The sequence below is a fragment of the Oncorhynchus nerka genome, linkage group LG11, assembly GCF_034236695.1.
Source record: "Oncorhynchus nerka isolate Pitt River linkage group LG11, Oner_Uvic_2.0, whole genome shotgun sequence".
Taxonomy (NCBI): Eukaryota; Metazoa; Chordata; class Actinopteri; order Salmoniformes; family Salmonidae; genus Oncorhynchus; species Oncorhynchus nerka.
In genome coordinates this window covers 36,935,999-36,957,780 of record NC_088406.1, presented here as the reverse complement: position 1 = coordinate 36,957,780, position 21,782 = coordinate 36,935,999, and the positions used below count along the sequence as shown (strand labels likewise).

At 43.9% G+C, this 21,782-nt stretch overlaps 2 protein-coding genes across 4 annotated transcripts in view; both read right to left on the bottom strand.

The window, feature by feature from the left end:
* Positions 1 to 2,292, bottom strand: part of LOC115136809 (vacuolar protein sorting-associated protein 53 homolog) — a 31,735-nt gene extending 29,443 nt beyond the window's left edge. The window contains exon 1 of the mRNA XM_029672623.2: positions 2,160 to 2,292. Coding sequence (XP_029528483.1) covers positions 2,160 to 2,249 — 90 coding nt within the window. The 5' untranslated portion in view covers positions 2,250 to 2,292. The remainder of the gene's footprint in view (positions 1 to 2,159) is intronic.
* A 1,027-nt stretch (positions 2,293 to 3,319) lies between these two features.
* On the bottom strand, positions 3,320 to 15,910 carry aifm4 (apoptosis inducing factor mitochondria associated 4). 3 transcript variants are annotated; one of them, XM_029672621.2, is made up of 19 exons: positions 15,514 to 15,909; positions 14,572 to 14,665; positions 14,173 to 14,282; positions 13,495 to 13,604; positions 13,324 to 13,368; positions 13,122 to 13,203; positions 12,922 to 13,034; positions 12,685 to 12,771; positions 12,376 to 12,467; positions 10,311 to 10,441; positions 10,002 to 10,117; positions 9,788 to 9,859; positions 9,599 to 9,662; positions 9,220 to 9,296; positions 8,999 to 9,116; positions 6,892 to 6,990; positions 4,478 to 4,553; positions 3,711 to 3,815; positions 3,320 to 3,572 (listed from the first exon to the last, which is right to left on the bottom strand). In XM_029672621.2, the coding sequence occupies exons 1-19, from the start codon at positions 15,593 to 15,595 to the stop codon at positions 3,542 to 3,544; spliced, it is 1,704 nt and encodes a 567-aa protein (XP_029528481.2). In that variant the 5' UTR covers positions 15,596 to 15,909; the 3' UTR covers positions 3,320 to 3,541. The 3 variants fall into 3 exon arrangements, 1 of the variants encoding a protein (XP_029528481.2); XR_010465050.1 differs by lacking the exons at positions 3,320 to 3,572; positions 3,711 to 3,815 and adding an exon at positions 4,772 to 4,884 and having other exon boundaries at positions 4,472 to 4,553; positions 15,514 to 15,910; XR_010465051.1 differs by lacking the exons at positions 3,320 to 3,572; positions 3,711 to 3,815; positions 6,892 to 6,990 and adding an exon at positions 4,772 to 4,884 and having other exon boundaries at positions 4,472 to 4,553; positions 15,514 to 15,910.
* Positions 15,911 to 21,782: the final 5,872 nt, after the last annotated feature.

Sequence of the window (21,782 nt, the reverse complement as noted above, 5' to 3'; positions counted from 1 at the left end):
AGAACACATTTGCCCCTCACCCCAAGGCTGACGTTGGCCCAGAGGTTGATGACATTCTAGAGCAGACCGATAAGGTTCGTGGGGACCGGGAGACCCTGAGACAGTTCATGCCACTTCCTCAGGCCCCGGGTCCAAGGCAGACGACCCGTCGCCACCCACCTGCACCCGAACGAGGGTGGGGTCCCTATCCTGCCCCATCACCTCGTGTTATTGGACGACAATGAGGAGGGGCACAGCGTGAGGTGAAGCGACAGCCTGTTTTTCCCACATGGGTCTTTCCCGGTTTTTGGAGAGGTACTGGATAATTTATCCCTCACCGGGTTCCTATTCCTCCAAGCTTCCTTATTGGCTTGGCTGCGCATATGGCTTCCCTTTGTGACAGGTGTGATGGTGTCAACCGTCACCACCATAGGGACGTGCCTGGGGGACCGATGTGCTCGGGGCGCCAGAGGAGAGGTGGGCCCCGGCAGGTCCCCTGACACATCCTTCCTTGGCCGCTTCTCCCAGTCTCAAAAGTCAAAGTGGGAGGAGTGTGTGGAGTCCCCATGGGTGTTGTCTTCAATGCTCGAGGGGTACCGACTCCAATTCCGGCATCCGTCCTTCAGGGGCCTTCGTGTCATCACAGTGGCCGACCCCCTGAAGAAAACCATGCGGCTGGAGATTTCCTCACTCCTGGACAAGGGTGTCATCCGCATGATTGAGACATCAGAACAGCTAGGTGGGTTCTACTCCACTTGTTTTGTGGTCCCAAAAAGAGACTGAGGGTTTCAACAGATTCTGGACCTCCGCAACCTCAATGGGTACTTGAAAGTATTAACGTTCCACATGCTGTTCCCAGCCGCGTGTTGCAGGCCGTGTCCAGGGACCAGTGGCTTGTGACGCTTGACCTGATGGATGCGTACATCAATGTTCCTGTTCACCCAGTTCATTGGCAGTACCTCCAATCCACTATCGAAGGGAGGGCTTACAAATTCATGGTTCTTCCCTTCGGCCTCTCTTTGGCATCCCACACTTTCACAAAGTTCATGGAGGGCTGACCTGGCACCTCTCACATCCCAAAGACTGTTGATCCTCAATTACCTGGATGATTGGCTGATTTGTGCCCAGACCAGGACCCAGGTCCTGTCAGATAGAGGCATGCTCCTGACCCACATCAGTGGGCTGGGCATTATTGTAAACAACAAGTAGTCATCTGGAGAGCCAGAGGATCGCCTTCATTGGCATGGAACTGGACTCAGTTCTCATGAGAGCACGCCTGCCCACCAGCAGCATTAAGGCGATCTTATCTTGCCTCGAACACTTTCGACTGGGGTGGGTGGTATCTGCCCTAACCTGCCTTGTTGATTCCCCTGGGCCTGCTCCATATCCAGCCTCTTCAACGGTGGTTGAAGTCCCACCACCTGCACCCAAAGCGCAACCATCACTTATGGGTGACCGCACAGTGCCTCAGGGCAATATAAAGTCAAGCGAAGAAAAAGCCTAGGAGGAGAGATGACTAGAAACGATTCGGTTGACTGTTTTGTGTTGATTAATTGGCGGAGTAGAGGACCTTGTGCATTTCAGGTAAAATAACAACTCAATGTTTATATCACAGGACAAATTAGCTAGCAACAGAAAGCTAGCTAAATAGGACAAATGAGCTAGCAAGTGCAAGCTAACTAGCTAAATTGCCATACATGTTTAATGCTTTCGACATGTCCTCATATAAATGTAATTGGTTCAGAGTTTGTTTTGATATTTTAACCTGGGTATCGTGGTGTGGGGGGGACAAAATATATTTATGCACGATGGCGCACCCGGGTTGGGTTCCGTGTTAGTGTCAGTTTCAATGACAGGTACCACCAGTAAGGCCGGGGTGGCAACCTGTCTGTTTTTTTTACCAAAGGGGAGGGTGCTGTTAGACAAAGCTAGCTAGTCAGTTAACGTTACCTAGCTAGAAATACAAAACTTCAGAGACAATATGACTGTTTACATGTATTGAAAATAACTTATCTAGCTGTACGCAAAGGTCCCTAAAACAGCTAACAAGCCTAATGTAGCTAGCAGGCTAACTAGGATAACAACACAGCTAACATTAGGTAAGCTATCTAGCTCATGCCTGTAAACAAATTACTATTTTCATTGCAGATAAGAAACTATCCCACTTAGCACACGATTACCTGCTCGATGGCCAACTGCACCTCAGGAGTAAGGTGCAAAATCGCTTCCAAATCCTCCGCAAATTCCAATTCTTCCTCCTCCATCATCATGAACAACTAGCTAGCTACCGCAGAAAGCAGAGCCTTCGCCTCCTCCTTCTGGGGATTTTAGATGGCGGTTGGCAACCAACTTTAAGGTGGATTACCGCCACCAACTGGACTGGAGTGTGAACCAGAGACAGCGAAGGCCTAAATCCTGCCCAATATTTTCATCAACGAAATACATAATTAAATACTACATCCCCCTGAAGATTTCCCCAGCATTGCACTTAATCTTGTCTTCAACCTCATTACTCCTCAAACCTAATAACAATCGCTCCCTTTCCCTCCAATATTTCTGGCACTGAAATAGAATGTGTTCCACTGTATTCATCTCCCCCTGACAATGATCACACCTCCCAGTTGGATGTTTCCCCACCAGTCTCAGCCTTGTGATGAAATTTTCCTCCCTTCTCTCTCGGCCTGAGGACCTCCCTTTGCTTCTAACCACTGTTTTTAGCCATCCTTTACAAAATCTCATATAATACATCTTGTCTGCTCTGAGACACAAATTAATTTAAGGTAATCCGTGCTACACCAGAGTCAGAGCAGATGACTACACTGTCTCCTCCAGCCACTCTGCAGCCAAGAGTATGGCCATCAACTCCATTGTGTAAACAGATAAATGATTTGTTGCTCTTTTGTCACTGCCAACTCAGGAACACTAAAAGCTGAACTTGTCCTCCCTGTTTTAGGGTCCTTAGATCCATCTGTGAATATATTCAAGAAGGCATAGTATTGTGTTCTTAAATGTTCACTTACAACTGGGCCTGGATTACATCTATCTTTTTAAAAGATGTCTGAGCTGCTGTTTCATATGCTGTTACACTTCCATAATCCAGTGCTTTTTCAACACCTTTCTATCTTCCCCCCACTCCAGTCCTGACAGGCAACGCATCACATTCAATATTAGGGCGGGCCGGGGCTTCTGGGATACTGGAGGACCGTGATATCCTGAGGCTACTACTCTTATTTCTCACCACCTGAACCACAGCATATGGTATTATTGAGAAAAGGTGTGATAGACTACCATTATTCCAAATACTGTAACTGTAAAGACATTCAAAGGCAATGAAGACATGTCATAGAATAGTCCTTTTATTCCTAAAAATATTTAAAACACTACAGATCACACAGAACACCCAGTAGTTTTCGATCAGCAAACATAATCCTGAGACCATTTGGCTTTTTATTAGAGAGAGGAGTAAGAAAATGTTCGGTTTTTTTATATCCATTGATTTGAGTGTTAAAGGAGATACCGTCGGACCGGGCGTTGACCATGGAGTGTTGCAGGAAGAGGAGGTTTACATTTGCAACCAACTGAGGTCATCAGATCTACAAAAGAGACGTAAACTAAGATTATGTGGGAAATACAACATTTTGATTAACTTAACACCATTCTAAGGCATGAACACACTGCCTCTTTCTCACATATATTTCTCTTGCTTGTGTACATATAAAATGGTAACTCACTGTGCCTGTGCCTTGGTTATGACTAATCCGTTTGACATCATCTCTGCCAGTCGAGCGACAGCAGGGTCAAACATCAGACTGGCTGCTGCCACCACCTGATCATCCCTGGTTATCACATATGTATGCTTTCAGAGTTGTGTTCAAGGAAAATTATATTTATTTAAATGGTCTTTTTCAATTTTTACCCCCCTTTTTCAATCTTGTCTCATCGCTGCAACTCCCCAACAGGCTCGGGAGATGCGAAGGTAGAGTCATGTGTCCTCCAAAACATAACCCGACTAACCGCATTCCTTAACACCCATCAGCTTAACCCGGAAGCCAGCCGCAACAATGTGTTGGAGGAAACACCTTTCAACTGGCGACCGGGGTCAGCCTGCAGGCACCCGACCTGCAACAAGGAGTCGCTAGGGCGCGATGAGCCAAGTAAAGCCCCCCGGCCAAACCCGGACGACGCTGGGCCAATTGTGCGCCATCCTATGGGACTCCCGGCCACGTGGCATAGCCTGGGAATGAACCAGGGTCTGTAGTAACGACTCTTGCACTGCGATGCAATGCCTTAGATCGCTGCGCCACTAGGAAGGCCCCCAGGAAACATATTAAAACAGAACTTGTCCTGTCCAATAAGAACGTTCATTTTAATTTCCGCTGCAAAACATTTTCCTATGTTGTGCCCAACTACACACGATGCATCTTATGCACAGATATGACATTTACAAAACTACCAACCAAAACAGAAAGGGAAGGTAAAGCAATGCATTGTCACTTACTTGATATAGAAAGCTAGGAACTTCCTCTCCTCAACTTTGCCCTTGAATATGATCTCTGTGTATCCTTCACCGTAGCCTTGGAAACGATAGGTATGAGAGACAAATAAGACAACATACAGTGCATTCGGAAAGTATTCAGACCCCTTGACTTCTTCCACATTTTGTTAAGATACAGCCTTATTCTAAAATGTATTATATAAAAATATCCTCATCAATCTACAAACAATACCCCATAATGACAATGTGAAAATTGTCATACATTTTTTGCAAATTTCTTAAAAATAAAAAACATACCTTATTTACATAAGTATTCAGACTCTTTGCTATGAGACTCGAAATTAAGCTCAGGGTCATCCTGTTTCCATTGCTCTTCCTTTAGATGTTTCTACAACTTGATTGGAGTCCACCTGTAGTAAAATCAATTGATTGGAAATTATTTGGAAAGGCACACACCTGTCAATACAAGGTCCCACAGTTGCCAGTGCATGTCAGAGCTAAAACCAAGCCATGAGGTAGAAGAAATTGTCTGTAGAGCTGCGAGACAGGATTGTGTCAAGGCACAGATCTGGGAAAGGGTACCAAGAAATGCAGCAATGAAGGTCCCAAAGAACACAGTGGCCTCCATCATTCTTAAATGGAAGAAGTTTGGGAGGTGACCAAGAGCCCAATGGTCACTCTGACAGAGATCCAGAGTTCCTCTATGGAAACGGGAGAACCGTCCAGATGTACAACCATCTCTGCAGCACTCCACCAATCAGGCTTTTATGGTAGAGTGGCCGGACAGAAGCCACTCCTCAGTAAAAGGCACATGACAGACATTTACATTTACATTTAAGTCATTTAGCAGACGCTCTTATCCAGAGCGACTTACAAATTGGACAGCCCGCTTGGAGTTTGCCAAAAGGCACAAGGTCTCTCAGACCATGAGAACAAGATCTAATGAAACCAAGATTGAACTCGTTGGCCTGTATAACAAGTGTCACGTCTGGAGGAAACCTGACACCATCCCTATGGTAATGCATGTTAGGAGAATTATACTGTGGGGATGTTTTTCAGCGGCAGAGATTGGGAGACATGTCAGGATCAAGGGAAAGATGAACAGAGAGATCCTTTTATTTATTTATTTTAATTTTTTAATTTTACCCCTTTTTTCTCCCCAATTTCGTGGTATCCAATTGTTGTAGTAGCTACTATCTTGTCTCATCGCTACAACTCCCGTACGGCTCGGGAGAGAAGAAGGTTGAAAGTCATGCGTCCTCCGATACACAACCCAGCCAGCCGTACTGCTTCTTAACACAGCACGCATCCAACCCGGAAGCCAGCCGCACCAATGTGTCGGAGGCTACACCGTGCACCTGGCAACCTTGGTTAGCGCGCACTGCGCCTGGCCCGCCACAGGAGTCGCTGGTGCGCAATGAGACAAGGACATCCCTACCGACCAAGCCCTCCCTAACCCGGACGACGCTAGGCCAATTGTGCGTCGCCCCACGGACCTCCCGGTCGCAGCCGGTTACGACAGAGCCTGGGCGCGAACCCAGGGACTCTGATGGCACAGCTGGCGCTGCAGTACAGCGCCCTTAACCACTGCGCCACCCGGGAGGCCTACAGAGAGATCCTTGATGAAAACCTGTTCCAGGACCTCAGAATATGGGGCAAAGGTTCACCTTCCAACAGGACAACGACTCTAAGAACACAGCCAAAACAATGCAGGAGTGGACAAGTCTCTGAATGTCCTTGAGTGGCCCAGCAAGAGCCCGGACATGAACCCGATCGACCATCTCTGGAGAGACCTGAAAATAGCCATGTAGCGACGCTCCCCATCGAACCTGACAGAGCTTGAGAGGATCTGCAGAGAAGAATGGGAGAAACTCTCCAAATACAGTTGTGCCAAGCTTGTAGCGTCATATCGAAACAGACTCTAGGCTGTAATCGCTGCCAAAGATGCTTCAACAAATTACTGAGTAAAGGGTCTGAATACTTGTGCAAATATGATTTTTATTTTTTATAAATGTGCAAACATTTATAAAAACCTGTTTTTGCTTCATCATTATGAGGTATTGTGTGTAGATTGATGAGGGAAAAAATTATGTAATCCATTTTAGAATAAGGCTGTAACGTAACAAAATTTGGAAAAAGTCAAGTGGTCTGAAAACTTTCCGAATGCACTATAAGTTAATAGAACAGTGACTGTTTCTAAGAGTGTAGAATGAAACAGAAACAAAGGTGCTATCTACAACCTGAAAGGGTTCTTCGGCTGTCCCCATTGGAGAACCCTTTGAAGAACCATTTTTGGTTCCAGGTAGAATCCTTTTGGGTTCCATGTGGAACATTTTCCAGAGGGTTTTACATGGAACTCGTATGGAACCCTTTTTCTAAGAGTTTAGAGGCATCACTATCTCATCTCGGATTATCACCTGTGTAGCGGACACTCTTCCCTAGCAGCACTGTCCAGAAGAAAGGAACAGAATCGATCTTAATCTGCTTCTGTAACATATTCAGTGCTGCAACCCTTCCTGAGGAAAAAGCAAACACGTTAAAAATGTTAATTCTATTTCTAACATCCAACCAATTGACATTCTCTCATTGCCATATCCATAGTGGTTGACTTCTGTTTTTTTGTGCTGAATCAGGTGTGTTAGTGATAGGCAGGGACAAAAGTTTCAGGATCATGAATGAAGAATACAGGCATAGCAGTCTTTTTTTTCTCACCGGCTTCATAAATAAGTGCATCAATGACATTGTCCCCACAGTGACCGTACGTACATATCCTAACCAGAAGCCATGGATTACAGGCAACATCCGCCCTGAGCTAAATGGCTAGAGCTGCCTCTTTCAAGGTGCTGAACATTAACCCGGATGCATATAAGAAATCCTGCTACACCGGCTCTGACGCTCATTGGATGTAGCAGGGCTTGTAAACTGTCATGGATTACAAAGGGAAACCCAGCCACAAGCTGCCCAGTGACACGAGTCTACCAGAAGAGATAAATTCCTTGTTTGCTCGCTTCGAGACAAGCAACACTGAATCATGCATGAGAGCACCTTCTGTTCCGGATGACTGTGTGATCATGCTCTCCGTAGCTGATGTGAGTAAGTCCTTTAAACAGGTTAACATTCACAAGGCCACAACCTCTCCCTGACCCAGTCTGTAATACCTACATGTTTCAAGCAGACCACCATAGTTCCTGTGCCCAAGAACACGAAGGTAACCTGTCTAAATGACTATAGCTGTCACGCCTTGGTCTTAGTATTTTGTGTTTTCTTTCTTTATTTGGTCAGGCCAGGGTGTGACATGGGTTTATTTTGTGGTGTGTTTTTGTATTGGGGTTTTAGTAGGTATTGGGATTGTGGCTGAGTAGGGTTGTCTAGGAAAGTCTATGGTTGCCTGAGGCGGTTCTTAATCAGAGGCAGGTGATTATCGTTGTCTCTGATTGGGAACCATATTTAGGCAGCCATATTCTTTTGAGTGTTTCATGGGTGATTGTTCCTGTCTCTGTGTTAGTTGTCAACAGATAGGCTGTATAGGTTTTCTCATTCCATTTGTTGTTTTTGTATTGTTCGTGTTTTTTTCTTCATTAAAGATGTATCGAACTAACCACGCTGCATTTTGGTCCGACTCTCTTTCGACGGAAGAAAACCGTAACAATAGCCCCATAACATTCACATTTGTAGCCATGAAATGCTTTGAAAGGCTGGTCATGGTTCACATCATCACCATCATCCCAGACATCCTGGACCCACTGCAATTCGCATACCTCCCCAGATCCACAGATGACACAATCTCTATTGCACTCCACACCTACATGAGAGTGCTGTTCATTGACTACAGCTCAGAGTTCAGCACCATAGTGCCCTCAAAGCTCATCACTAAGCTAAGGTCCCTGGGACTGAACATCTCCCTCTGCAACTGGATCCTGGTGGTGAGGGTAGGCAACAACACTTCTGCCACGCTAACCCTCAATACGGGGGCCCCTCATGGGTGCGTGCTTAGTCCCCTCCTGCATGCTTAGTCCCCTCCTGTACACCATATTAAGTTTGCTGACGACACGACAGTGGTAGGCCTGATCACCGTTGACAATGAGACAACCTATAGGGAGGAGGTCAGACCTAGCAGTGTGGTGCCAGGACAACAACCTCTCCCTCAATGTCAGTAAGACAAAGGAGCTGATTGTGGACTACAGGAAATGAGGGGCTGACCACGCTCCCATTCACATTGACGGGGCTGTAGTGGAGTGGGTCGAGAGCTTCAAGTTCCTCGGTGTCCACATCACTAAGGATCTATTATGGTCCAAACACATATTGTATTCTTCTCCCTTTATATAGCCATGATATTTTCTACTCCCTATATATAGCCATGATACTTTCTACTCCCTATATATAGCCATGTTATTTTCTACTCCCTATATATAGCCATATATATTTTTAACTCTGCATTGTTGGAAAAGGACCCGTAAGTAAGAATTTCACTGTTAGTCTACACCTTTTTCTACGAGACATGTGACAAATAAAATTAGATTTTACCGTGAGCTGATGCCAACTGCCAATGTCCAATGTTGACCCTCTGGTCTTTCCGTATGGTGAGAGGGAAGGACGTCACGTCTCCTGCTCCAAAAACATTTGGAATGTTGGTCCTCATGAACTGTAGGGAAGCAGCAATGTGTTGGGGAGTGTAAACCATTAGTACCATAGTTATTACCTTAACATAACTATAGCTTGTTAATGATAACCATCATCATGGTTACCTTATCAATGATGACAGCCTTTCTAGAATCCACCTCCACCTGGCTTTCCTTCAGGAAGTCAGAGTTAGGGATGACACCTAAGGAGAAAACATGATGGTTACATCAATACCTCCAACATTGTCAAACCCCATCTATCAGACCTGGGTTCAAATAGTATTTATTTTCATTAAAATATTTCAGCTCTGCTTGATTGAGCTTGCCGGACACCGAATACTATTTGAACCTAGGTCTGGTTAATTCAAACCAATTGTGGAAATAGGATGGGAAAGTTCCACAGAGAACATGTAGAGAGATTTAACAGGGAAAGTGTGAGCTGATGGAAACTCTAATGGATCCTTTATAGATCTTTAAGGATATGCAGAAGTATCAGATTACCTACCGATCCCTGCTATCACCACATCCGTTTCCACGACCGCACCACTTTTCAGAACAACCTCTTTCACCTATACGAACAACAATGTTCAATCTTAATCATCTCTATGGGTCTTGAGAGAATGTCCATGACGTGTATTAGAGTGACGTAAGTTGTGGTGATGTTTGCTGCTGGGTGAATATTGATTTATTATACCTTGCCATTCTCCCCTCTGATCTCCACCACTCCGTCGTTCATGTAGAACTTGACTTTGCTCTCCTCCAACATCTTCGACAGAGGAGAAACACACACTTGTGTTTGAGTTATACTATCAAAACTTGGGAGTTACATAATCATAAACGTTTGCAGCCTAGTGGTGGGTAATTGTATCAGGTAGAGTACATTACATATGATAACCATTGTCTCAGACCTGCATTGTCATCTTCCCAATCTCTGGGCCCAGGGACCTCTCAAAGGGATATGAGACGTTGCCAACCATCGCCACACTGGCAGCTTTGTCTGCCAAGTAGGATGCCACCTCCATACCTATGATGTAAAAATGGAGGAGGGAAAACTTGGTTGAGGCACACAAATCAAATACAACAACCTCTACTTACTGTAAGCAACCAAGTCACAAACCTATAGTTAACAAACTACTTATACATTTCATTTATAAATTAAATAAAAAAATAGGACTTCTCCTCAGTGAACAGTATGAAGTGATCTCTTTATGGTTAACCTATGAAGGAGGCTCCAACGACCACAGCCTTCTTTCCCACACAGGATTGGTGGATCTCCTTGGCGTCCTCGTAGCTCTGCAGTATCCTCACTCCCTCCAACTCAGAGCCAGGACAGCTCAGAGGCCTCGCCCTACAAGGAGGCAGAAAGAGAGGGAGACGTGGGTAAAACGACAGCTAACATGCTAGTATGCTAGCATTGGACAGATCATTAGATAGGCATACAGATTCAGTAGAGTTTGACATCTATATTTCAAATGGTCACCAATTCAAATGAGAATGTGATTGTCATGGAGAATGTGGTGACAAACGCTGTAGGCCTATAGCTATGGCTCTGACATTGTCTAGGTAGCATATACCAAGACAGGTAGGGGACCAGTGTGACTGATTCTTTAAAATGTGCCCTTATTTGATTACTGTAGTCAACAAAAGGACCTAAAAATATCCTCCTCTTGCTTAGTGCTGACAAGTACTCTATTCAATCTAGGGACGATAAATCAAATCAAATCAAATTTTATTGGTCACATACACGTGTTTAGCAGATGTTATTGTGGGTGTAGAGAAATGCTTGTGCCTCTAGCTCCGACAGTGCAGTAATATCTAACAAGTAATATCTAACAGTTTCACAACATATACCCAAAATACAGGTAAATCTAAGTAAAGAATGGATTAGGAATATATACAGTGGGGCAAAAAAGTATTTAGTCAGCCACCAATTGTGCAAGTTCTCCCACTTAAAAAGATGAGAAAGGCCTGTAATTTTCATCATAGGTACACTTCAACTATGACAGACAAAATGAGAAGAAAAAACCCCCAGAAAATCACATTGTAGGATTTTTAATGAATTTATTTGCAAATGATGGTGGAAAATAAGTATTTGGTCAATAACAAAAGTTTTTCTCAATACTTTGTTATATACCCTTTGTTGGCAATGACAGAGGTCAAAAGTTTTCTGTAAGTCTTCACAAGGTTTTCACACACTGTTGCTGGTATTTTGGCCCATTCCTCCATGCAGATCTCCTCTAGAGCAGTGATGTTTTGGGGCTGTTGCTGGGCAACACGGACTTTCAACTCCCTCCAAAGATTTTCTATGGGGTTGAGATCTGGAGACTGGCTAGGTCACTCCAGGACCTTGAAATGCTTCTTACGAAGCCACTCCTTCGTTGCCCGGGCGGTGTGTTTGGGATCATTGTCATGCTGAAAGACCCAGCCACGTTTCATCTTCAATGCCCTTGCTGATAGAAGGAGGTTTTCACTCATAATTTCAATATTTTGCATCTTCAAAGTGGTATGCATGTTAGGTTAATCAAATGATACAAACCCCCCAAAATCTATTTTAATTCTCGGTTGTAAGGCAACAAAATAGGAAAAATGCCAAGGGGGGTGAATACTTTCGCACGGCACTGTAAGTCTCATGTCTGAGCCGTTGAACTGGGACTCAACTTTGTCGCTATACCGACGTTTAGCCTGCTTGATTGCTTTGCGGAGGGAATAACTACACGGTTTGTATTCTTCCATATTCACAGTTTTCTTGCCCTGGTTAAATGCGAGGGTTCACGCTTTCAGTTTTGACGAATGCTCCCATCTATCCACGGATTCTGGTTGGGGTAGGTTTTAATAGTCACAGTGGGTACAACATCTCCTATGCACTTCCTGATAAACTCATTCACCGTATCGGTATATGTGTCGATATTACTTTCTGAAGCTACTCTGAACATATCCCATTCCGTGTGATCAAAACAATGGAAGCGGAGTATAGAAGGCTGTTCACACTGCTTTCCCATTCAGTCAAACAAATTATGGCTTATTATCAATGCGGTATTGTAAACACATCAATAGGGGCCGGTGTGTGTGCTTATTTGTAGACTTTTTTTTACAGCTTTGACAGTGCTACTGACTGTAGTGGTGGTGCTAGGCCTACACAAGCAAAGTCAGCGCACACAATATTCTATAATAGAATTTTGTTAATCGACACATCAAATAGTATAATTTAACGTGGATCTTTTTGACACACAAGGACCCAAACGGCGTTCGATAAGGGAGGGGTAACAGTAACAGGCCACTGACCTGCAGCCTGTTGATATGAGCAGCTGGTCATAGTAATGCAAGGAGCCATCATTCAGTTTCACTGTCTTCTCCACTGGGCTCACAGATACTGCCTACAAACAACCCAGGCAAATACACACACACACATTTAGATTACGCCAGGGCTTTGATCACAAGTTAGATCACATGGTGCTACTGACCAAAGACAGTATGCTACATTATCTATCTGGCTTCAATACATTGTGTGAGCTAACAACTCATAAAAAGATACTCCAGTAAGCTTTGTCAACAGGTTAATTATTGCCACATTATTCCTCCCCATGGTCTCACCTCCTTTTGCGTCCACAGCTCTATATCATACTGCTGGAAGAAGTCAGCTGGCCGAAGGAGGAGGCTAGCACTCTCCAAATGCATTGCCTGAGGAGGAGTAGCAAGAGAGGATGAGAAGGGGCATTACAAACTTTGTGGATACTAAAATAACTTCACATACCTTGTGGGCTCAAAAGATGCTCTTTTTGGAAGTGTTCTAGAATAGCTTTCAACTGACCCATGACCATTCACCCTTACCTTACTGAGCTTGGGCTTGTCAATGGGTGGCAGGGTGTCCCTGGTCACCATGACGATTCGACCTTCGTAGCGGTTCTGTCGCAGAGTCTCGGCACACAGCAAAGAGGCAGGTCCTGCACACACACATAATTTAGTTTTGAGGTCTCCACTCCCTGAAGAAGCCTCCCCCTTATTCCTGACATTTCAGGCCCAATCCTCACCTCCTCCTATCAGCAGGATGGTGTGCCTGACCCCTGACACTCTGCAGCTCATATCCTTCACCCGCTTGTACACCTTCAGAGACTGAGGAGATCATGGATACTTTAGTCATAAGGTTCATCTACGCACCAAATGTACTCACTAAGCTACATGTACATTTAGGAAAGAGAGACTATGTTGAGAAAATCATGCATTCTTGCTGACCTTTTTGTTTACTGACACATAGACTTTACCATCTTCAACTTTGACCTTCGAAAATAAAGATGAGTTAGTGTAGGTGACAGAGTCAACACATTCAAGACAAAGTATCCATTGATTCACAGTTATTGTTCCCCAGTTATTGAACTGCATTATTAATATAAAGCAAGTCAATACCTTATAACTAGGCAAACAGTCCAGGCCAGGATACTCCTCAATATCTCCAGTCTTGATGTTGAAGCATGCACCATGAAAGGGACATCTCACTCTGTCCCCGACTAAGGCTCCTGTGACGTGAGAGAGCATGACATTTTCATTGTTCAAAACACTACAGTAGTCACAATATTCTCTCCACTCTCCAATGTGACTAATAACTGTGTTTATTACCCCCACGATATACTTACCAGGACACCGGACCGTACCGACCTACTTTGACCCGATTATGACTAATGATAGCGGCACTGACGTTTTTTGCACCCAATCAGATTGTAATGTGAGACGTATGAAAAGGGCATAGCCAGCATCCAGAGAGCATGGTGAATGACACACCTTGACAAATGCCATTATTGTGCACTTGCATCAATAGAACTCTCAACAAGCCTGACAGATGACATTTTTCATTACAGAGTTTTGAATACAGTGTTCTCTATGTAAATACACTCTACATGAATGAATAGACTACCAAAACAAACAAGCCTGTATGGGTTGACCCAATTTTCAACACAATGGTTTAGAATAAATAATAACTGTTAACTCATGGCCCAGCCATGAACATGCAATGACTTGCTTACCCTCCGGTGAGTGTGCGTGCATGTGGGCGGTTGTTCTGTGCATGCATGTGTGTGTAGATAATACCTTTGATTAGAGGAGCGCCATAGTGGGAACATTTGCTCCCTACAGCACTGTACAAGCCCTGGGTACGGACCAATAGAATCTTCTGCTCATCCACCTCCACCTCCTTCATCCTATAGACAAGAACAGATAGTCACATTTAGATAGCTGACAAATATAAGAAGAACATGGAAAGGATCAAATAAAGTTGTGTTACTGTATTTTACATATTGCCTCTAACATCCAATTATGGGTAATTACATGAATGTAATATTGTTATTTGAATACTTGCATGTCAGTGTGTAATACTCTACCTTTAGGCCTACTATGGAATAATATACTTAGTATCTTACATTTGCAGCAGAAGTACTATAATATAAATAAGCTATCTGATTGTGTGATGGGTGTGTGATAAGATCTTACTGTCCATCTTGCAGCTCAGACTCCAGACACACCATACCAGTGACCTGATCTTGGTCCTGCCCTGTAGGAGCTTGACCCTGGCCTTGACTCATATCTGCAAGGAAGAAAATCATATTGCGCAGGGAAAATGTAAAAGGAAGTTTATCTCTGTAGTTTTTTCCCAAAAAGAAGATAATGCAAAGGGGATGGTGTTTTACCTCTATAGGATCGGTTTCCGAGCTAACATGCGCTAATGTGATTAGCATGACGTTGTAAGTAACAAGAACATTTCCCAGGACATAAACATATCTGATATTAGAAAGATTAGCAAAAATTCAAGCTTTCTGCACTGTCCAATTTACAGTACCTATTACAGTGAAAGAATACCATGCTATTGTTTGAGGAGAGTGCACAGTTATGTACTTAAATGTTTCAATAAACCAATTAGGCACATTTGGGCAGACTTGATACAACATTTTGAACAGTAATGCAATGGTTCATTGGATCAGTCTAAAACTGAGCGCATGCCATGCTGCCATCTAGTGGCCAAAATCTAAATTGCGCCTTGACTCCTAAATCATATAATGGCCTTTCTCTTACATTTCAAAAATAGAAAACTCATGTTTTTTTCTATGTATTATCTCTTACCAGATCTAATGTGTTATATTCTCCTATATTAATTTCACATTTCCACAAACGTCAAAGTGTTTCCTTTCAAATGGTACCAAGAATATGCATATCCTTGCTTTAGGTCCTGAGCTACAGGCAGTTAGATTTGTGTATGTCATTTTAGGTGATCCTCCGATCCTTAAGAGGTTTTTAAGCAAATGCTGTCAAATGGGGAACTATTCTCTCCGATGGTTTCTGTGTTTTCCAACCGATGGCTATATGGTTGCTGTCAAAATTATGACCATAGTTTCCTAGAACAGCCCATTCATTTGCTAAATAACCAACTTTGCTCACCTGTTTTCCTGCCAGACAATGCACTGGTCCCCGAGAAAAGCAAACGTGAACCGTATCTCTGTACAAAACCGCCGGTCGCCATATTTTTCAACCAAAGAGTCGTTTGCGCGTGTATCCCAAGCCACTGTCACGCGGTATCACGATGATGCTGCAGTCTGTCACTGTGCAGATTGGACCCAATACTTCCGCGACCTTTTCTACCGACAGCAGCAGCAAAAGAACCAAACCAAGCTGAACTCGTCTTATCTTATCCAAGGGTGTAGGCTGTTTGCGACAAAATAAATAACTGAAATAACCCATACAATCATCACTTGGGCAAACAAAACACTCAGTGAGAGTGACGAAGCAGAAATGTGATAGTGGCGGAACTAGGGAACTCTTCAATTTCCATACCCACGGCAAGGGAGTTCGATTAGGTGCACTGGGACATGGCCCGTGGTACGTACGGGCAAAGACAGTGAGGGAGCCTATTCTGCGCCGCTTGGTCATGTTGTCAACAAGGCAGCGTAATGCATCATTCCTAAACATAGCCTACAACAACTATTTTCCAAATAACATATGTTCGAATGTTTAAACTAGTTTCCATTGGGAAGGCAGATAAAGCGTGTTTATCAAAAGCAATCACTTTTGCATGTGCACAAACAATAATCCTACTCATTACTCCTAGTGCTTAACCTACATCACTTTTGTTTTGAACCGACTTTAAAACGGGACAACCGGTTCATGCCCGGGAGGCAGCCCTGTTCCAAAACGAATGCAATCAATGCTAAACCGGTTAATCGGAAACATTAATAGAATCCCCTCAATGTTTACAGACACAGATACTTTTGTTTATATAGTGTATGTGGTGTATATAGTGCTATTTCAGACACACCGGTTGCCGACTGGTATATAACATCGAGCACCCAGCCATGCAATATTTATAGATATACATTGGCAGAGCTCAGTGACTTTCAACGCTGCACCATCATAGGATACCACTTTTCCAACAAGTCAGTTGTTGGAATTTTTCAGTCAAATTTCTGCCCTGCTAGAGCTGGCCCCGTAATCTGTAAATGCTGTTATTGTGAAGTGGAAACATCTAGGGACAACAAAGGCTCAGCCCGAAGTGGTAGGCCACACAAGTTCACAGAACGGGACTGCTAAAGTGCTTAACGTGTAAAAACTTGTCAGTCCTCGGTTGCAATAGTCATCAATACTGAGTTCCAAATTGCCTCTGAAAGCAACATCATCACAATAACTGTTCGTTGGGTGCTTCATGAAATGGGTTTCCATCCACACACAAACCTTAAGATCACCATGCACAATGCCAAGTGTCAGCTGGAGTGGTGTAAAGCTTGCCACCATTGGACTCTGGAGCAGTGGAAATGCGTTCTCTGGAGTGATGAATCATGCTTCACCATCTGGCAGTCCAGTGGACGAATCTGGGTTTGGCTGATGCCAGGAGAGCGCTACCTGCCCCAATGCATAGTGCCAACTTTAAAGTTTGGTGGAGGAGGAATAATGGTCTGGGGCTGTTTTCCATGGTTCAGGCTAGGCCTCTTATTTCAAAATCAAATCAAATTTATTTGTCACATACACATGCTTAGCAGATGTTAATACGAGTGTAGCGAAATGCTTGTGCTATTTCCAGTGAAGGGAAATCTTATGCTACAGCATTGAATGACATTCTAGACGGTTCGGTGCTTCCTGCTTTGTGGCAACAGTTTGGGGAAGGACCTTTCCTGTTTCAGCATGACAATGCCCCCGTGTACAAAGAGAGGTCCATAAAGAAATGGTTTGTCGAGATCGGTGTGGAAGAACTTGCACAGAGCCCTGACCTCAACGCCATCAAACACTTAATTGGAACGCCGATTGCGAGCAAGGCCTAATGCCCAAAGATAACGTTATAAGCAGCCAGCTAGCTTCATCTGGCTAGGACGCCTTGACCGGACCAGGTTGTGTGTTGTAAAGCTAGCCACAATAAGGATTAGGCACAATAGTGGAATTTGCGGTTTGCCTTCAAAATAAAAGTACCTCTTTGAAAGTGATGCAGAAGGTTACAATTGGTGGAATTATGCCATGTTTAGACTAGATAATGTTAAACAAGGTTGGAATGTGAAGCAATGAAATGGGTTATCAGTCTACTTGATGACACCCACAGAACACAACTGTGAAGAGTTTACGAAATATTAGTGTTGTAGCTCTTATCGCGGGACTGTGACTGTGTGAAATCTCCTCCCCAGTCAGCCTATTATGTGTATTGACGTTCATATTGCACTGTACGGCTTTACCTAAGGATTGGGGATCAATTAAATGGGGTATCAGTCTACTCAATATCCAAGATATTTTTTCCCAATCAGACTCCAAAACATCCACGCAGTATTGTTTTTCCTCTGAATGGTATTCAATACACATAGGTTGACAATACATGTGACTCAATTCAGTTGTTTCAGAGTCCCGCAATAAGAGCTATGACCCTAATGTTTCTCTGGGTGTCACTCAGTAGACTGATACCTTGTGTCATTGAATCACAATCCATAGGTAAGGCTGTACAGTGAAACCAACTACTTTTCTGATTTTTATTTTACCTTTATTTAACTAGGCAAGTCAGTTAAGAACAAATTCTTATTTTCAAAGACAGCCTAGGTTAACTGCCTTGTTCAGAACGACAGATTTGTACCTTGTCAGCTCGGGGATTTGAACTTGCAACCTTTCAGGTACTAGTCCAACGCGCTAACCACTAGGCTACGCTGCCGCGGTGCAGGACCTCACACATTGTAGGTGTGTTTGTCTCCCCTACGTTCAGAGACTGCCGCAGTGCAGAACCTCACACGTTGTAGGTGTGTTTGTCTCCCCTACGTTCGGAGACTCAAGGCAGAGGCAACTCACAGACGTAACCAGCTCGAGGGGGTACTCAACTGGCCCCTATGCCGTGACTTCTCCTGAATGCCCATCTGCTAGCCTGCTAGATGCGGCCCGCTAGTTGTCTAGAGCATATTGGACTGTTAGCTGAATAGAACCATCGGCCAAATACTTGGGCCACTATACCTATTTTGCCAATTGGACTTGGACCCCTCTGTTACTCGGAACCCTACTAATCCATCATGACTGGTCTATCGACGTCACCGCACGTGGAGGCAAAAACAGACTTTCCTCCATTGCGACGTCCTTCTGCTAGCTTGCTAGCTGCCTTAATCATCGTGTATCCAACCAGTCCAACCACTCACTGGAACCCCATGATACAGTGGGGCAAAAAAGTATTTAGTCAGCCACCAATTGTTCAAGTTCTCCCACTTAAAAAGATGAGAGAGGCCTGTCATTTCCATGATAGGTACACTTTGACAGACAAACTATGACAGACAAAATGAGGAAGAACATTCCAGAAAATCACATTGTAGGATTTTTAATGAATTTATTTGCAAATTATGGTGGAAAATAAGTATTTGGTCAATTACAAAAGTTTATCTCAATACTTTGTTATATACCCTTTGTTGGCAATGACAGAGGTCAAAAGTTTTCTGTAAGTCTTCACAAGGTTTTCACACACTGTTGTTGGTATTTTGGCCCATTCCTCCATGCAGATCTCCTCTAGAGCAGTGATGTTTTGGGGCTGTTGCTGGGCAACACAGACTTTCAACTCCCTCCAAAGATTTTCTATGGGGTTGAGATGTGGAGACTGGCTAGGTCACTCCAGGACCTTGAAATGCTTCTTACGAAGCCACTCCTTTGTTTCCCGGGCGGTGTGTTTGGGATCATTGTCATGCTGAAATACACAGCCACGTTTCATCTTCAACGCCCTTGCTGATGGAAGGAGGTTTTCACTTAAAATCTAACGATACATGGCCTCATTCATTCTTTCCTTTACACGGATCAGTCTTCCTGGTCCCTTTGCAGAAAAACAGCCCCATGCTTCACAGTAGGGGTATGGGTATGGTATTCTTTGGATGCAACTCAGCATTCTTTGTCCTCCAAACACGACGAGTTGAGTTTTTACCAAAAAGTTCTATTTCGGTTTCATCTGACCATATGACATTCCCCCAATCTTCTTCTGGATCATCCAAATGCTCTCTAGCAAACTTCAGACGGGCCTGGACATGTACTGGCTTAAGCAGGGGGACACGTCTGGCACTGCAGGATTTGAGTCCCTGGCGGCGTAGTGTGTTACTGATGGTAGGCTTTGTTACTTTGGTCCCAGCTCTCTGCAGGTCATTCACTAGGTCCCCCCGTGTGGTTCTGGGATTTTTGCTCACCGTTCTTGTGATCATTTTGACCCCACGGGGTGAGATCTTGCGTGGAGCCCCAGATCGAGAGAGATTATCAGTGGTCTTCTATGTCTTCCATTTCCTAATAATTGCTCCCACAGTTGATTTCTTCAAACCAAGCTGCTTACCTATTGCAGATTCAGTCTTCCCATTCTGGTGCAGGTCTACAATTTTGTTTCTGGTGTCCTTTGACAGCTCTTTGGTCTTGGCCATAGTGGAGTTTGGAGTGTGACTGTTTGAGGTTGTGGACAGGTGTCTTTTATACTGATAACAAGTTCAAACAGGTGCCATTAATACAGGTAACGAGTGGAGGACAGAGGAGCCTCTTAAAGAAGAAGTTACAGGTCTGTGAGAGCCAGAAATCTTGCTTGTTTGTAGGTGACCAAATAGTTATTTTCCACCATAATTTGCAAATAAATTCATTAAAAATCCTACAATGTGATTTTCTGGATTTTTTTTCTCATTTTGTCTGTCATAGTTGAAGTGTACCTATGATGAAAATTACAGGCCTCTCTCATCTTTTTAAGTGGGAGAACTTGCACAATTGGTGGCTGTTTTTTCGAGTTGCTGTGCGTTTTGTTGCCAACCTATTTTGCTACCTGACAACTTTACGGTTTTCACTTTTTAATTACCGTTCATATATTTATTTATTTTTTCCTCAACTTTTTCACTCTGGACGCTTTATCTGGACACGATTCGTCAGGACCTCTAACAGCCGAAGCTAAGTAGTAACATTAACATGATGCCTTCTAATTGCAGCCGCTGTACTCGTCTTACGGCGAGGATAGCTGTGCTGCAAGCACAGCTTCAGACGCAATCGTTAGGCAAGGGTAATTTCAGTGTAGGAAAGGATGAAACAGCGTCTGTGCCACCAGTAAGTACAGATAGTAGTATAAATCCCCTGGCACAGTCCCCGCAGCCGGACAACTTTGTCACGGTTTCTGGAAGGAAATGCTGTAGGAACGCTCAACCGGTGTCGCTCATTCAGCCGACAGAAACTTTCAACCGGTTTTCCCCATTAAGCAACGGGTCGGAGTCAGAGGCCGATTCTTCTCTGGTCTCTACTCCTCCCGTTACGGGGTCTGAGACGCCGAAGCTTCCCACCATTAGCTCTGACAAATTGAAAACTCTAGTCATTGGCGACTCCATTACCCGCAGTATTAGACTTAAAGTGAATCATCCAGCGATCATACACTGTTTACCCGGGGGCAGGGCTACCGACGTTAAGGCTAATCTGAAGATGGTGCTGGCTAAAGCTAAAACTGGCGAGTGTAGAGAGTATAGAGATATTGTTATCCACGTCGGCACCAACGATGTTAGGATGAAACAGTCAGAGATCACCAAGCGCAACATAGCTTCTGCGTGCATATCAGCTAGAAAGACGTGTCGGCATCGAGTAATTGTCTCTGGCCCCCTCCCAGTTAGGGGGAGTGATCAGCTCTACAGCAAATCAAATCAAATCAAATTTTATTTGTCACATACACATGGTTAGCAGATGTTAATGCGAGTGTAGCGAAATGCTTGTGCTTCTAGTTCCGACAATGCAGTGATAACCAACAAGTAATCTAACTAACAATTCCAAAACTACTGTCTTATACACAGTTTAAGGGGATAAGGAATATGTACATAAGGATATATGAATGAGTGATGGTACAGAGCAGCATACAGTAGATGGTATCGAGTACAGTATATACATATGAGATGAGTATGTAGACAAAGTAAACAAAGTGGCATAGTTAAAGTGGCTAGTGACATAAGAATGCAGTCGATGATCTAGAGTACAGTATATACATATGCATATGAGATGAATAATGTAGGGTAAGTAACATTATATAAGGTAGCATTGTTTAAAGTGGCTAGTGATATATTTACATCATTTCCCATCAATTCCCATTATTAAAGTGGCTGGAGTTGGGTCAATGTCAATGACAGTGTGTTGGCAGCAGCCACTCAATGTTAGTGATTGCTGTTTAACAGTCTGATGGCCTTGAGATAGAAGCTGTTTTTCAGTCTCTCGCTCCCAGC

Coding starts and splice junctions, on each gene's coding strand:
- aifm4 (XM_029672621.2), bottom strand. CDS start 15,595: ATGGCGACCGGCGGTTTTGTACAGAGATACGGTTCACGTTTGCTTTTC. Junction 12,468..12,684: donor AGCTGTGGACGCAAAAGGAG/GTGAGACCATGG, acceptor GGTTGTTTGTAG/GCAGTATCTGTGAGCCCAGT. Junction 4,554..6,891: donor GAAGAGTGTCCGCTACACAG/GTGATAATCCGA, acceptor ATCGTTTCCAAG/GCTACGGTGAAGGATACACA.